A 17,565-nucleotide genomic window follows, 5' to 3' on the forward strand; every position below is an offset into this window, starting at 1 on the left:
CATCAACCGGCCCGGAATGGGCCCGAGTCGAGTTTGCTAAACTTAGTATTGAAAAGGAAAACAAGAACGCATTGCATTTGCAAGTCTTAGTAACAAAATTCAGTAGTGAATCAAAACTCCCATTGCATAGAGCGACATGTGTGACGACTATCATTTCGCATCATAGCGCTTGTTTCGAAATAAATAAAAAAAAAACGTGAATTTAATTGCAAATAAAAGTTAAGAAAATCAAATATCCACAGCGTGTCGTTGTGTCTGAATTCAATTTTTGGGAAATCACACAGAACGTTGCGTTTGCGTTTGTTTCGGGCGCGCGCAAGGCTTGAAGCGTTTTTTTTGCGTTTGTCTGGTGGATAAAGTTGGAACTAAAATATCGCTTCTGCAATAATTCGAATTTGAAGTTGAGGTTCGGGTCTTGACTAGATTTGGTTAATCTATTGTTTTCGAGGCATTTGTATTAATTTGTCATTAGCTTTAACTTCTTCGTAAAATAAACAGAATTTTTGATTTCTATCATGCCTGTCGTAATAAATATGTGAAAGAAGCTTGTTTGTAGCATTTGTCTCAATTACCCCCAAGATTACACATGAGAAAAAGCACAACTTATGGTTTGTGTCTTGACTAAGTTGAGATTTTTTATTTCCATCGATTATTTCTTCCCATCAACAGTTGCAAAATTAAACCATATTTTCAATACCAAAAAATGCAACTGCATAAAAATTCTCACATGACGGAAACTCACAAACGCTATTGTTTTGGAAATGGTTTTTCAAATTTTATTGTGGTTGTTGTTTGCGTGTTTTGTTTTTGTTTGCTCCAATTTTTTGTTGTTGAATGCGTTCTTCTGATTTTAACAGGCGTTTTGGCTTAGTCAACTTTTCGTCACCATCGTACTACTGCGGGCCCGGGCGGCCACTGCAGTGCGATGCTCGAAGTACTAAAAAGCACTCAATAAACGACATTTGCTCGCTGTCGTGCTTTGGGTTTTGTGGGGTGAGAGTTAGTTTATTAGTTTTACGTTCTCCGCCGGCTGAGCGTCGGATAAAGAAGCAACATTACTGCAGCAATTAGTGCGGTACTTAAATTTGTGGCGATTTAAACCTGATCATTACCAAACGATCACAAGTGCCCTTCGCAGGGAAAGGGACCCAGAGTGAAGTACTAAAAACGCGAAATTAAACAACAGACTTTCGGTCACACTATATAATATCATTTTCAATCAACATTTTACAGAATATGTTGGGCCATGACGCGTCTTACGAGCACCTCCGTTTGCTCTCACTCCATTCGATCTTTTCAACAGATCAGCAAACGAAAGATACGAACGAATAATCCCGCAAACAAAGAAGAAAACAGAACAAAATATTTGCCAAACATGTTCTGTTACTACCTAGTACTGTCACGAAGCAATGCTGTCCTCCAAAAACAGATAACACCGTGTTTGTTTTTCCTTCATGTCACTCTCTTTCTTTTGCAGTTTGCACTCTTTTACTCTTCCATTTGCTTCCACTATCACTTGCACGTCGTGTGGCATGGTACCTTTCTAGCTTCGCTGTCCTTTTCTTCATATTCACACACGCATCATAGACTTTCCGCTTAACCATGGGCTTCTTTTAACTGCTTCACACTATTTACACACACGTAAAACAAAAATAATCCTTACCGTACCTGTGTAAGCACACTTCTGCAAAAATGAAACAGAAAATGTGCTTTCTCCTCGCATCTCCACCAGCTGAATATTCAGCATTTTTCTTCGCATCCTGTACAGTATATACCACCAACAGAGCGGCCTTCACCCCAACATTCAGCGTGTCGTCGACAACCAACGGAGGCTTGATTGCGTTTTTCCAACGACAATGCCAAACAACAAAAGCAAAGATGGCTGACCAAAGAAGCGGGAAGCCGTTTTCTTCCAACAACAACAGAATCGAACGAGGGCAGCAAGAAAAGTAGGCATTGATGGTACGGTTCTATCTACAAAATGGCGGCGAAACTTCACAGCGAGATGACGACGACCAAACACACCGTGCGCCTGTTACATCGCAGTTTCGATTGGGTAACTGACATTTTTATTACGCTCGCACAATGTTTGCCTGAATGAGTAACGACGCCAACCCTCCACCGCTCGTAAAGCCCCCTTCCCCCCTCTCCCTTTTCCTTGCCCTCCCCACACACACACACAGATCATCCTCATGGCAATATAAGCCGGTTGCTTTTGGGAGTGTTTTTTTGTTGCTTTCACGCTCGCTATATATCACTTGTGATGCTACACACTATGTGTCCTATTGTTGATGCCTACCGATGACGCCGCACGCAGGGAAAACGAGACGCATCGACATGCGCGCGCCAAAAGGGGGAGAAAAGGCTTTTAGCCGTCCAGCTCCATTACGTTCGGGTCCGTGTTGTTGATGCCACCGGTCGTTGCCGTCCCGCTCATCGGTTCGCTAAGGTTCCGACAGTGCGTTAGCACAATCTGGGCTAGCTCCTTGAGGCGCGGATACGGCTGCGGATGTTCGATCAGCTCCTGCAGCAACTCTATACCATGCTCCTGCTCCACCACCCGGCAGTACTTGGTCGGGTAGACCTGAAACGGGAGGAAAAGCGATGTTAACGCTGAGGAGGTGCCCACCTCATCCGCAAGGATGGAACAAACAACAGTCGCGACACTTACTTTGGTTAGATTCGCTAGTGCCCAAATGGCCCAATGTTGACACTGTGGCGTGTGGTAGCAGCGAATCAGCCCAAGAATTGGCTCGAAGCTGCGATAGTTGATGTTACGCTCGGCGGACAGATCCCATCGCTCGATAGCTTCCACCATGCGCACCAACACGCTGTACCGTGTCGGTCGCGTTATCGTCCAGGCATCCGCACCATCCGAGGCAATATGGGCCAACACGCCAGCGGCATTATAGCTGACCTGGAAGGATAGTTGCTGGGACGGTTAATCCAATCGGTCGGCCAGCTATTCCATAACCACTACCTACCTCAATGCCATCGCTGGACGAATCGAGCAAATCGGAAAATTCGGTTATAAACTCGGCCGTCATCAGGCGTGGCCGTAGCTCCTTCACTTCCGCCACATTACCAAGCAAACCCATCATGTTGCGCAGCAGCTCATCCCGATCGGGGAATAGCTAAAGGGGCGGGGAAATATAAAGAAAGCACCACACACCAAAAATTACTATAAATAAATCGTTCTGTAAGGTCCGTGGCACGTAGAATAATCGATCCCCGCGATCTGCGCACCTTTAAACAGCCGAGGAAATATTCCATGCCGCGACCGTCCAGAAACCGTTCACAGTTCTTGGCCGTCTCGTCGGTTACGTTCCACATCGTCGACCAGGCCACCTCCATTACGTCGTCAAAGACACGCCTCGATAATCGGTCGTTGATCAAATTCAACATCGTCTGTTGGAAGGGAGGAAAGAGAGACAACAAAGCATGAGAATGGAGGTGCAATTTCATAACCGATAGAACCCAAAACCGTCGTAAGTACACACACCCCCACACACACACACACTTACCGATATAGCACCGAGATCGCCCAAAAACAGCTTCTGGCTGCCGTCCACCTGGCAGGCTAGTGAGTTTAGCAGATAGATTGCGATGCGCTGCACGAATCCTTCCTGCTCTCGGTACGATACGCCGTGCAAAAGTATGTGAACCAGCCGCTCGTATTCAAACATCTGTCATAAGATGAATAGAACAAGTTAATATATTTTCTATACAGTTCAGATTAAACATACGCTTTTCGAGGAGCTCAACAACATACTACAGGTCATTAACAATAGAAAACGTAGTCAAACAATTATTCTTACAGCATAAGGACGGTCCGGTGGTGTATTTGGTAGCGGCGCCGGTCTGACTCGACAGCACCGAGAACCCAAATCCCATCCGGACCGTTCCCCCCGTAGCAAGGACTGATTATTCGATTAAGCGACAAAATAAGTCTGGTAAGCCAGAAATAACAGACATGTCCTAGTAGATCGCTACGCCAAGAACAATAAAATGACTTCCACTTCTTCTTTATCGGTCCAGGCCTGCCATATCTGACTTTCTTTGACTAAACTAAAATTACAGCCCCTCGAAATTTAGCTCGTCCACTTAACTAGCGAACCCTTTCAATGGACACTTACCACATCGAGCGGTATGTTGAACTGGCACAACGTTAAACAACCATTCCGCATCATTGTATCATCCGTCAGGTGTGTGGACATGCCGTTCAGCAGTGTGTGAATGATGTGGTTCTTCAACGGTACGCCAAACTTCATTTTTTCCCTTCCTTTTACGATGTAGAATAAGGTGGCACTGTAACACGCAACGATAAAGCAATTCATTAATGTGCCCATCTTCGAATGCATATCTTCACAACCTACCTGCCACTGATCTGAATATTCTTTACGCGTATGTGCTTATCCATTGCCGACAGAACTACGTCCAACGCTTTGTGGATTTGTTTGCACGTTTCAAACCGTAACAGATGGTACAGGTCGTTCAGTACCTTCGTCAGCAGTTCGTGCCGGTCCTGATAGGCCACGGCAGCTACCAAGATCTGTTCTTCCGTTGCCTCACCGGCGACCTAAAATCGGATACAAAAAAAAAACAGCAATGTAAACCCCTGTAAAGCTTTTCTTCCCGATCCCGATCATGCAACTTACCCTCAGCGCCGGAATGTCGTGCCATTTGCACGCCGAATGAGAGGTATAGTAGATGCCGAGAAAATCCAACGGTCGATCCACCCGACTAACCAGCCCCGGGATGTCCGAGCTGTTGCCCGTGCAAGAGCCGGCCCGTTCGGCCACACCATCACCGGCTAGGTTCGTACCGGAGATGTCCAAATGTCGCAGTTTTGGTAGATTTTCAACTAAGTTTGCTAGCAACTAGTATCGGGAAAAGAGACAGAAGTAAAGGAAGACAAACATTTAGATCAACAACTTGTTGTCCACTACTCCGCTGTGACAGCACCAAACTTACTTTGTTAGGCGTTAGATAGTTTCCATCGACGTTCGCGCGTGACACGGACAGGTCGAGCGTTTCCAGATTTTTCAGCTTGCACAGCGTCGGAAACTCGTGCTCCAGCGGCCACACATTGAACAGGATGAGTGTGCGCAGGTTCGGCAGGTCGACCAGCGCCTTCAGGCTGAACTCGGCGAAGATGCACGCGGTCAGATCGAGATGGCTCAGCTCGGTCAGATGGCTGAACTGGATCGTTGGCTGCAGCACGACCCCGTTCAGCTTGAGACGCTGCAGACGGGGCAACAGCAGCTGAAAGTCGATCGGGGTCTTTTCGTTCGGTTCGCTATGCTTCAGCATATCGACGAACCGGCCGAGCTCGAGCGAACGTAGCTGCCGACAGTGCTCGATCAGGATGTTCCAGGAGGCGGTCGTGATCTTGTTGCAGTACCACATCGACAGCGAGTTGAGCTGGTGTCGCAACAGTATGCGCATGCCCTCGTTCGTGATGGTGCTGTTGCGCAGGCTAACATGACGCAGCGGTGTTTTCTCCGTGTCGCGGAATATCTGTATGAAGCGATCGTTGATGTCCTGCCCGCAGTCCTGCTGATAGCGGAGGAATCTGAAAGACAAAAAAATAGAGATGGAGGTTAGCAACTTGTAACAGCTTTTTGTAGGTTAGCAGATCGTTGAACCGGCTCGGTGGTGTATTAGTAGCGGCGCAGGTCAGGCCCGCTCCAAAATCCCATCCGAACCAATCCCCCGTACGGAAGACTTGACTTGACTTTGACTATCCGGCTACGCGTAAATAAAGTCAAAGAAAGCCAGAAATGAACCCTAGAACATTCAATTGTGGACCTCTTGAGGTTGGTTGTGCCAATAAGTTTGCAGTTCTCCAGTCACAACTCTCTTTTTGCACGTCAAATTTACTACATTATCCGTTGCGTTTCGTGCGAATAAGAACAATTCTTCTGCAGCTACAAATGACTCAGAGGTGCTATTTCCAACATTTTTATTTCCCACCAATGAACAAAGTTGTCGCAGGCATTGGAATGCCTGCAGTTAGTCTTGCAGCGAATTGTCGAGGGCAAATCTAAATCATTTGCCACCGGACGGAGACAGCTCGAATCGCAATGTAGTTCCACAAATAGAACAATTTCTTTGTCCTCATATAAATAACGTGCAATGTTTTGGTGGTTTTGCTGCATCTTTCCAAAAGCAGCCAGTGCGAAAATTGGCATTTCTACACTGTGTGGAAGCAGCAGAATTCCAAACTATATCCAAAGACAAAACCGCCATGAGATGTAGGTTCGCGGCACCATCATTAAGGTGTGGTAAGCTTCGCGATTCTATCGTCGCCCATAAAAACCCGGAATCTCTTTTTTCACTTCTCCATCTCGTTAAACCAGGGTGCTTGTGAAATGCAAAAGCCGAAAAGAAGGATCGCGAACACATCATCATATTTCGCGGCCATTATCATCATTCATTTCCCATGACCTTGCCCGCCGATGCTTCTGAAATTTGAGGAAGTGGAAAATCAACACCAAAACGGAGTCGAACAGCTGAAGCGGTTAGGTGGTCACGATCGACGCGGATCTGCGACTGCGGGCCGCCGCTCATGGAGACGGCCGCTGGTGGTAAAGCAATTAAGCACGGGAAAACGTCCAACATCACCGACGATGATTGGGTGTTTGATTAGTGATTTAGTAGCCGAAACACGGTAGCTAATCTTTACAGCTCTGATTGAAATCGGTTCCGTGCGAAGTTTCTAATGGAATTAAATCGTTTAATCGTAATCAATTAACGGTCTACAACCTCCACATCCTCTTTTTAGCTGCATTCTTTTTCTACGCAAAGATTGCATCTTCGTACGATGTCGACAAGGGTCGACAAAAACACGACCGACTAAGTGATAATAATGAAAACACTAAACCAGACAAGATCTTTCGTTGAAACCTTGGAACTCTGCTGTAGGTCACTCATTTGGTTGCAAAAAAATCATCACTCCGAAAGTGATTACATGTATATGGAACGATCGGAACCTTGACAGAACAAACTGAATCGTGATCTTTGCCCAAATTCCTGTTTGAGTAATGATTGACTTTTCATTTTGCTCCCAATTTCATCCAATTCAACATCAGACATTAAGTTCGGTTGATCGTCTCTCCTCGATTTAAGCAGCTGGGAGTTGGAGGACTTCGATATACCAAACGACACACACATGAAGCAAAGGGGGGACTGTTTTGAAGTGTTCCAAAGCGGTGCGAAACAGTTTTTTATGCTATCCGTCTGGTCCAAGGTTACAAAAGGAGCTGGCAAAAACAGGTGCTGATCGACCTGTCCGCAGTCTGAGTTGCATGTCTGAGACCACCGTCAGCCTTCTTATCACAGCCGGTAGATGGGCAAGGTTGTTGCTATTGGCACCACCCGAAGCACGTACCGCAGACATGATTCCAAACGACCACACGTGAATTTCACATGCGTACTCACTGCAGGCGGGCTGGTGATATGAGAGTCAAGTTGAATCACACACCAACAACAACAACAAAAAAACGCATACAATGTTGTCCTTTGCTGAAGTTGATGCAAATCTCTTGTTTTTTTTGTTGTTGTTGTCGGGCGATTTTATGGTGCCACAACACAGCAGCAGTAGAAGGTGTCCTTGATACTGGGGAGCGCTCGTCCAAATGAGATTCGGTCTATGACCTCCGCAAAAACCTTATGATTATGCACGCTGCAATGGTGAAGGTCACTGCAAGGAATAGATCATCTGATTCCTGCATAGATAAACTTAATTAAACTAATTTAAATAGCAACTCATTTAAGTTCTAATGAAGTTCAACATAATTAAGCAATACGGCCTGGCCGTTCTTATTGAATAAAAAAAAAAAAGTTCAACATAATCATGCTCTACGCCAAAATCTACGAATCATCACCTGTAAACTATGGAGCACAATTTAAGACAAAATGCTTGTTGAATTAGTGTAATATAGCGATTACATTATAAATTATATAACAAACAAGACCAAACAACTGTTCTTATGTCAGAATTTAAGCCATTCTAGCAGTATGAACTAGTGTGCTTAATAAATCTTGTGAGAAGAGTCATTCACATGCATCTTTCGTAAGGAATAAATCAAATCAGGAATCAACTCTCAAAAGATTAATTAATCCTTAAGGCTCATGAACCCTTAAGATTCATGGATCCTCATACATTCATGGAGATTCAGATATAATTATGCAACTATAGAACAAAACTAGCATGACCTCTAGCTGAAGTTACAAAACTGTATTTAGACTTACAGGGTTTATCAACCACGTAACACTATCTGTCAAAAGCGTTAAACGATTCACGCGAATCTTACGAACAAATCAGACCCATTTATCCTATTCAACGCTGGACCACTGGATTCCAACCATGTACAATACCAACTCAACTGTGGAAAATGAGGTTTCGATTGAGATGTTAGGCAGGATGGTTATACTGCGTGTTTTGATACTCAATTGCAATATTTTGTATATATTTTAGTACTTATTTGTATTTATTTCATTACGACTATTGAAACAGTTGTGATAAATCGAAACGAATGAAAACAAATTAAACAGATCAATAGTAATGATCCGGGCATAAAAAGTATCAAAACACGCAGTATAAATATCCAGTGTGAGTTGGTATTTTACATCGTTGGAATCCAGTGTTCCAGCGTTGAATAGCGTTAATGGGACCGAATTGTTCGTGAGAATCGTTTAACGCTGTTGACAGATAGTGTAACCCTGCATCAACTCGTTGTGTTCTACAAAATTCCTACGTTGAACGCACGCTGGAAATTGAAGATATTGGGGTAGATCATCCCAAAAGTTAGAAAGCTTAAGCTTTAAGCCTGTATCTGCCAAATAATCCAGGTACCGGGCTGTATCATTCTGTACAGATTCGTAAAGGACATAGCATTTTGACATAAAGAATGACACAAGGGATCATTTTTGTGAAACTAAAATTTGAGAAAAATCGATTTAAGTTTAGTAATTTAATTTTAATTTCAATGTAATGAAATAATATACAAATCTGATTATTAAAATAATCTTTTTTAAGCTGTTTTCGTTAAAAAAAATTGTTTACCTTTTTCGCACATGGGAAACATGGCCTAACCTGGCTCAGACCAGCTAGCAAAATTCTTTGTTTTGACATTTGTCGAGTTTGGGTTTTGGGTACTTGAGTACTTTCATTGAGAAACCAATCTAATCCTTCTTTCCTAGGCTTAACTTGGCTTGCCATTTGTATGGCGAGCTGTAAGCGGATAAGCCTGGAAACGTCAAAACGCATACAAAAAACTGGCTTAGAGCGTGATCTACCCCATTCATAGTAATCCTCGCGATGTACTGACTCGAAACCGAGCATGACAGCGACGTACAAAAACAATGCAACAGAAGCTGACGAAATTCACGAACCGTGAACAATGTCGCGACACTGGTCACACTATACTAGAGTGGCGTTCTCCATTTCATTACCCAAGCCCGCGTTAAATAACTTTCGCGTCATATGTTGATGACATTCTCGATCCGTACACAAAACGTCACTTCGTCAATTTACCATTTCAAGTGCAACACGAGCGACGGGGCAGCCTTTCACGAGGCCACCCGCTTCTGTGTGAGTGTGTGTGTTTGCGCCCGTTTGAAGGTTGAAATAAGCGGCGTGCGCGCGGGCTCATGTTCGCGCCTCACCACACCCTCCCATATCCAATCGTTCTGATTCCCCCAGTTCCCCGGCCCGCCACCGGTTTGCAATATGACCAATTGTGGAATATCACACGGCACTCGGGGCCACGGAGCGATTTGTGACAATTGTCGCGTTGATGTGTGCGATGCGCACGCCACAACCAGCATCAAAAGCAACGCAAACACGAGATGGGAGGGAGCGGGAGAGGAATATAACCAATTCTCCTTCGTCAGAGCATCAGCGAACGATGCGAGCTGCGCCGAAGCGTGACATTTGCGATGGCATCCCACAGCAATCAGCGAGGAAGATCGCTTCTTCTTGGCAACGATCTAGCGGGCAAAGAAAGAGGCCGGGAGAAAGCGATTAGCGCGACCTGCTGCTGGGCGAAGTTCATTGACATAACTTATCTCCAATGTTGTCCAACCATTGTACCGTGGTTTTTTTTATTTATTTTCGGTAGTTCTACTGGCGATTGGGGCCTGGCGTTGCCCCTTCTGAGCCTTATGCAATCACATCCGCCTCGGTGTATGCAGATCGCGCCGACGATTGGCCGAATGTCCAGCGCCTTCTGATACGATTATCGCTAAGCTAAGAGAGCAAGGACAACGCTGGTACACCCATTACCACGCAAGCGAAGCATAACTGTGGCCTTTCTTGGAAGAAATAATTAAACGAACGATGCTTTGTTATTTAGTTGGTTGGGATTGTGCGTCGCGATTGTGAAAGTTACAGAGTGCGCGCATAAAACAACCTTTGGTGCGGAGTAAAAAAAACCGCACAATAAACCTTCAAAACACACACGCAAAAAAGGAACATTTGCGCATTTTATGGCTGACATTGAGGAGGCAAGAAACATGTACTGATGGACGGTACAATCGAAAATTCAGTGCGCTTTCCGCACGAATGGACACCCCCGGAGGAGGAATGCTCGAACAATTCTAAGCAATCGCAACTCGAGTAAATCAATCCCACCGCTACCTTTCGTTGTCATTCGTTGCATTGGTAGTTGTGAAGGAACCATCCGGTGGTACAATGCAAAACGCTTAGGGGGCGTAGGAGGGGGAGGGGAGGGTTGTTTGGTTGCGAATCGTAAACATTGTTAACCTATTTGCAATTACTTCCGAGCATTCGGTTTCGTTCTAGTTTAGGACGATAGTACACGGTTTCTTTGTAGTAGAGAGCACTCTGAAAGATTAATTCAAATCCTTTGTGGTGTCCATAATATCTTTACGATCTAATCCACCGTTGATGAGGTACTCTGTTCCAGGACAGGTGTGGCAAACTTTTACATTTCACACAATATGTTCCATGTGTTCTAGTGGTAAGAACGATCGTTCCGAACCTACTAAGTTCGTTCCGTTCCTTCTGTGGAACCGGTCGAACCTAGGTTCATACAAACATTCACATACAGTCAAAGTATCTCTAATGTAGTATCTCTCAAAGATAGCAAATCTCCTTGAGATTGACATTTTTGACAGCCCCTTAATTTTCAATACATTTTATTTTTCTACTAGCCGTGTTTTGAGGTTAGCCGATGACAGCTCGTGATAGCTGCGTTTACAGAGCACGGTTGAAGACTTTTGCCAAACATAAATGGTATACCATCCAAGTGTTTTTGTTTCCCAAAGTTGCAACCCTCTCTAAGATAGCGGTCTCTTCTAGAGTTGGGTAATTCAGAGTCAGATTCATCTTAAAGAATCTTTTAACTGAATGAACGACTGTGAATCTCTATTTCATAGATCTAAAGATTCCTAGAGATTCATGAATCCTCGATATTACTGAATCCTCAAAGATTCATGAATCTTTCCGGAAACATAATTTAAGACTGTGTTGAATCTCTGAGGATTCATGAACCTCTAGAGAGTTGACTCCTGATTAGAATTCATGAATCCTCGTTAAAGATTCATGTGAATGACTCTTCGCAAAAGATTCATTAAGCACAACACTAGTCCCTACATGTTATTCGTCTTACGAAGATTCTAACGTTAAAGAGAATTTTCTCTGTGCATGAAACTCTCTATGATATTCTCGGAATCTTCGATTTTCATGCTACTACCTCCATAATGTGCATCTCTTATTTCGTTGGATTATTTCTATGTCCAAATTCTGAGCAGCACACACCCATCACTTGCACTTTCGAAACGGACCGCTTACAAACGGGCCCTTTCAAACGATACTGCTGTTAAAATGCCATGTTTATTGCACACGCTTAAATCGGCATGTGGCTCAACCCAACAAGGGTCAACAACGATACTACAGCTGTATTTTGAAAAATGAACACTGTACCGCACGTCACGAGATTAACACCCGAAAACGTTTCACTGCGGCAGAATAGAACGCAGTTTGATCGCACGATCTTTCCTACAGCGAATCGAGCAGAGCACCGATCGGGCAGAGCAGAACACTCCTCATGTTTTGCGCTATGAATAGAGTCTTGGTGAATGGGTGTGTGACAACAAGAAGGATGGACAAATTAAAGAAAGAAAAAAAAAACAACACAAATAAACATAACAACAAGGTGCACTTTGAGTTCGGCAAGGGTACACGATGGTGGTCCGGTCAAGGCACGTTCCTTTCACTTGAGGTTAATTTTGACACCAGACTTGCTCATTTATCGTCACTCCCAGCGGAATGGTCGAGGAGTTTATACGTCTGCCCTTGCGTTAATGAGGATAACAATTTGGGATTCCGAACCCGATGCTATGGATGGTCATTACGGCAAGAAACTGTTGTGTGTTTTGGCTTTCGTTAGATAAAGTTGAGGGAAGAGATGGCGATATTATTCTAAACCAATGAATCGCGAAATGGAAGACAAATTTCTTGGAGGAATATTTCATTTAATTCTTATCAAGCAAACACAGCTACTGCATTAATTTTTCCTTGTAGAGAAGGGAAATTTAACTCCTTTCAATGGCTTAAATCCGAGTTAAAGAGTTAGAGCAAAGAATTAACTCTTTCACTCACTCATAAAGATTTCAACATTTTCAAGTAAGCGAACGGAGGTGTTGCCACCTTCAACTTAGGATTTAAATCATGAATTGAAGATCGTCGTGAAGAGTTAAATCTTGAGCTAACTCACACAAGGGTTAACTCACGATTTAAATCATGAGTTGAAGGTAGCCGTAAAGGACCTTCTACCTTCAACTCACGATTTAAATCATGAGTTATCTTAATTGTTTTGACAAATTTATTTGCTTGTGAATGAGTTAGAAAACAATTAAAAACACACTTTTTTGGATATTTGATTTAAAGATTTAAATCATTCTGAATCATTGTGCACATCACTAGTTGCTTGCGTTACACGAATGCACACATGACACACATCATGCCACATCTGTAATTACTTTGATAGTGATTGTAGCTTTCATCAAATAGACTTAGTAGGGTTTGTAGAGGTTGTTTAACAATTCAAAGTCTTGTTGGCACCCAAACAAACAGCATCCCAATCTGTAATAGAAGGTAACCGAGCAAACCCTTAACAAAGCTCGTCAAAATTAGGTCAATTTGATTGTAATTAGCTTTGCGCTGAAGAAATCCAGAAGGAACAACAAAGAACGGTCCATCTCGGTTCGCTTCTTCCTTCAACGATCATTCCCTTCGCGAGTGAAAAGTAGATCATAGGACCGTAGTAAAGCCTACTTTCATAACAAAGAGCAAACCCCCAATAGAGGCTCCGTAGGAACGATAAAAAAAGGGCTGCCCTAGAGGTTGGAACACGGTGCCCCAGCTTAGCAGATGGGTGGTGCAATCGCAAACCGGAGCATGGTGTGGGGGGGAGGTGGGTGGGGACGTTAATGGGGAGTCAAGTTTCACCAGTGCACCGAACAGAAACACCTGAGAGAACCACATCCGCCTACTCCGTAGGGGGAGGGGGGGCCTTTCGTAGCGCTGTGGTTGTTGTTATGTGCAACATTTATATACAAATCACGAAGCGATTCGAAGGATAAAAGGAAGGCAAGCAAATGGCAGGCTGCCGCTGGGTGAGCTGGCGAAAACTGCATACACACCCGACCTTATCCAGCACACCACTAGCACCTCGGACAAACATAAAGCAAACCTGCTCGAAGCGAATGAACACGCGTCACCAGTGCGTTCGAGTGAACGTTCACCCGGTAGAAGGCGAGAACGAGAATCGATTAGACCGCGGGCAAAGGGCGGGGTCCGGATGGTGGAGGCACGGAAATAGGCGCAGGGCAGGGAATCCTGCTGTACGTCGCAATAACTGCAGCAAATCTATAGCGTTTTAATGCGCGCACACACACACAGGCAGGGGGACAGGGAACTTCGGCCGCTATCGCTAGTGACAGCAGGGAACTTCAACGTGTCACGGTATCCGTCAAAATGGTGGCAATATTTAGAAAGCCCCCAGGCCCAAAACCGGCCCCAAGTGACGGTGTTCCAAAAGGAAAAAATAAGATGAGGCAAAATTTTTGGGAAATTGACCTAAATTTTATGTTAACTTTATTCGATTTTTGAAAATTTTGCAACAAACTCCAACTCCAGAAAAAACTCCACTATAGCTAGTCGTTCTGTTGCTTTCCAAGGACCCGCAAAACACGTCCATAAGAACCAAATAAATCATCTTTACGATTCGCCTGCACTCATTGACCTCGGATTGCCACCGAGATTGCTCTTCCCTGCCGTAAATGAACAAGAATGTTGCATCGTATCGGGCGGAACCATCGCAATAGGTGATGTACAAGCGCGCAAATGGAATCAGCTGATTAGCTGAGACGGAGATAGGAGAAAAAAAAGAAGCTTTGTATCATTGTGCTGACCGAAAGCGAACGAAACGAATGAGGCCCAGGGGGCAACTGCCTCAGTAGAGAACGAGGATAGACAAATTATGTAACACACACACACACACACACCCCGCACACGTTCTTACGTCTTTCGATGGTATCTCATGCAAGGGCACGGTGGGTGGAGGATGGCACAATGGGGGGGGGGGGGGGAACTCCACCCTCCCCTCCCCTCTCGGTATGCAACAACACGCGCTGCATTATCTTGCAGAGTGCACACACAGCATGCTCTACCATGTGCTGTGATGGCACGCGGACAACCGCGCAGTGTGGAGTAGCGCCGAAGCGCGTTATAAGGGTCGTGATAGCTACGACATTTCTTTTTTCACCCCTCAGTTGGTGGTGTTCTTTGTTCCGATGCCCCTTTGGTATTCTTTTTTTTTTGCGTAGCTGCGAGTGAAAGGAAAAGAAGCGTTCCAGTCGCGGTCGTGGCAAACAGGCTGAGGTTACTAACGGGACCACTACAAGCCCTTGTACGCAAACACACATACGCGCGGGTCATTTTCCAAATCACTACTGATAACACACAATTATTGCACGGTGGGAGATTCGGGAAGGTTGGAAGGGACAGAACGGCGCGGGAACACCACCACGATACAACCCCGCCATCAAACTCCCCCCCTCCGGTTCAATCCTCGGTTCGTTTGCCTTTGATGATGGAGAGTGTTTTGCATTGAATGGAAAGTTCACCTCCAGCTTTCACTCTACTCGACTCTAGGGCGGCGTGTTGCGCTGCGTCACAGCGATCATCATCACCATATCACCAGCAACATAAATAGGCCAGCAGGACTATCGAAGTTCACGGTGGTGGTGCTCCCGTTCCAGTAGCAACCCATTAAACTCACCTGTCGCAAATCTCGTTCGGCACAACCACGTCGTCCTTCAGCTCCAGCTGATGCGTGACCGGATCGGTGTTACAAATGACGTGGAGATTCTTCGCCAGGAAGCGAATGGTCGTCTCCAGCAGGGTCGGTAGCTCCTCATCCATGATGCCGTTCTCTTTGAGTCGCACACGTCCCAACATATTTGTTTTACCGTCGCTTAACGATGTTGCTTTAGTTTAAGCTTAAACACACACACACACACACACACACACACAGACTCACACTCCAAGCACAGGGCTAATGCTTCGCAACTGTTTACTACGATTGTTGCCTAATTGCACTCTTTGTTAGCAACTATGACGCACCGTTTGTTGTCACTTGTACTATTCGTACACGGGGCCGCGCGCGCGTGTGTGAGTGTATCGATGGGAACTTTTTTTTTTGCTAGTCGCACCTCCCTAAACACGCATAATGCGTTGTTGTATTCTAGTCATTTGTAACTTTCCTAAATATCACTATCGCACTGCACACATACACACACTCCTGTAGGGTTTTTTACCTTTGGATGACGTAGAATTAAGAAAAAAAAACGGATCGATTTATCACACCGTGACACACAGCTCTTTTAGAACATGAACAGAGGATTAACTTTTAATAATGATTAACACAGCGCACACATAAAGAACAGAACGTTTCGAATGGGATCTCGCACACGATTATTGCTTGGCACGCTGCAGTGCTGCTACTGCTGGTCGATCAATCTATTCTACTCCACACAACAGCAACAACACACTGCACACTACGCTGCAACCAAACCAACCAGCCGTTGCCGTCGTCATTCTATGCCTACTGCTCCTGCTAGACACCCACCACCACTGCTCTGGCACTAAACGACGATGATGACGTCGTAACGTAAACAAATATATGCTGCTCATCACGCTCTGGCTGTCTAGCAGGAAAGAGAGCGGCGAGTGGATTTTTTTTTTCGCGAGAGCGCAAGAATGAAAACTGATCGGGCTGTTTCGTTCGCTCTCAATGGCACACTACAGCGCTACTGGTTTAGCGCTTTACCGTTAAAATGGGTGATGCTATCCCCCTTTTGTTGCTTTCTTTGTTGTTGCGCTGTCAATTGCCAGCTGTCAGCATAATGCACCTTCATGCATACTTTGCTACACACACGATGAATTTGCGTATCGCCCAGTACCGAGACGCCTTTCCACCAGTTAAACCAAACTTCGCGTTACAGATCCAACAGGTACAGCAGCACGTATGAATTCTACCCACCTGATCGTTGGATTTCTGTGTGTGCTATGCTATGAATCATCACGTGCACCGTGTGTTCGAATAGGCTCTATGCTCTCCCTTCTCCACTATTTCGAACGAGAATCGATTTCGCACACAAAAAAACCACCTCTCACATGACCCGAGACACCAGCAATCGATCCAGCAATCTTTTTTACGACTGGCGGAGTAAAGTAACACTTCACCATTATCAGCGCACTTCAAACAGAAGCAAGAAAACCAGCCTAACGCACGGTGTAATCTGTTGTTATCGAAAGTAAACAATTACACAAAGATGCAAGTACTTGCAACTGGGAACAAAAAAAAACCCAGCAAACTACAATCTGTGCAGCTGTGAACGATGACGGAGGGCTACGAATTTTACCATTGCTGGGGCTATGGGGTTTGCTTCTCTGACGATGTTCTGACGTTTCATTTGTTTGTTTTTGACGCCTTTTCAAATAGCTTCCTCGTCGCCTGGCAGTTCGTTCGCTCCTCTCCGATTAGCTCAACACCACCGCTTCTTGGTTGGATGCTGGTGATGCGCTGTGGAGGACCTTTCACGGTGACCCTCGGCATCGGCCACACGGGTGTACGGGTAGCGGCGCACGGATGACGAGTTGTCCGAAGAGATGGACGTGAATATCAGAGAAATCTAAAAATACACTGACTTTTTTAGTATTATTCTCGACAGGCGTGGTGTATACAGCAGGACGGAGGAAAAAATAGCATTCTTACTGCATGCACACATACACGCTGTTACGCGTATATACTAAACCATTTAACATGATCTCAATGCCACTGCAGTGTTTTCCTACTCCCAGCAACCAGGGCCGTAGGTTGTCTGGGGTAATTCTTGTCAACCAGCAGCAGCAGCAGCCACGAGCCAGACAGAATTATCCGATTCGTTCGATCGCAAATCATCAGCAGCTGTTTCGAAAAATCGACCCATGCCCCTATCAACGCCTGTGCATCAACCTGTTTTCCATTC

At 45.0% G+C, this 17,565-nt stretch overlaps 1 protein-coding gene across 1 annotated transcript; it reads right to left on the bottom strand.

Annotated features, from left to right (window-relative positions):
• Positions 1 to 2,368: 2,368 nt before the first annotated feature.
• Positions 2,369 to 15,493, bottom strand: LOC128711589 (protein zer-1 homolog). The gene is made up of 10 exons (XM_053806471.1): positions 15,315 to 15,493; positions 4,975 to 5,575; positions 4,659 to 4,880; positions 4,377 to 4,579; positions 4,137 to 4,308; positions 3,525 to 3,686; positions 3,247 to 3,408; positions 2,985 to 3,134; positions 2,672 to 2,917; positions 2,369 to 2,584 (listed from the first exon to the last, which is right to left on the bottom strand). Exons 1-10 carry the CDS (start codon positions 15,491 to 15,493, stop codon positions 2,369 to 2,371), a joined length of 2,313 nt encoding a protein of 770 aa, XP_053662446.1.
• Between the last annotated feature and the right edge of the window lie 2,072 nt (positions 15,494 to 17,565).

The sequence above is a fragment of the Anopheles marshallii genome, chromosome 3 (genome assembly GCF_943734725.1).
Source record: "Anopheles marshallii chromosome 3, idAnoMarsDA_429_01, whole genome shotgun sequence".
Lineage (NCBI taxonomy): Eukaryota > Metazoa > Arthropoda > Insecta > Diptera > Culicidae > Anopheles > Anopheles marshallii.

Excerpts from the sequence above, each read along its gene's own strand:
- LOC128711589 (XM_053806471.1), bottom strand. The coding sequence starts at position 15,493 with ATGTTGGGACGTGTGCGACTCAAAGAGAACGGCATCATGGATGAGGAG. Across the intron at positions 3,409-3,524 it reads GCGATCTCGGTGCTATATCG|ACGATGTTGAATTTGATCAA; the intron begins GTAAGTGTGTGT and ends CCCTTCCAACAG. Across the intron at positions 2,585-2,671 it reads CACTAGCGAATCTAACCAAA|GTCTACCCGACCAAGTACTG; the intron begins GTAAGTGTCGCG and ends CTCCCGTTTCAG.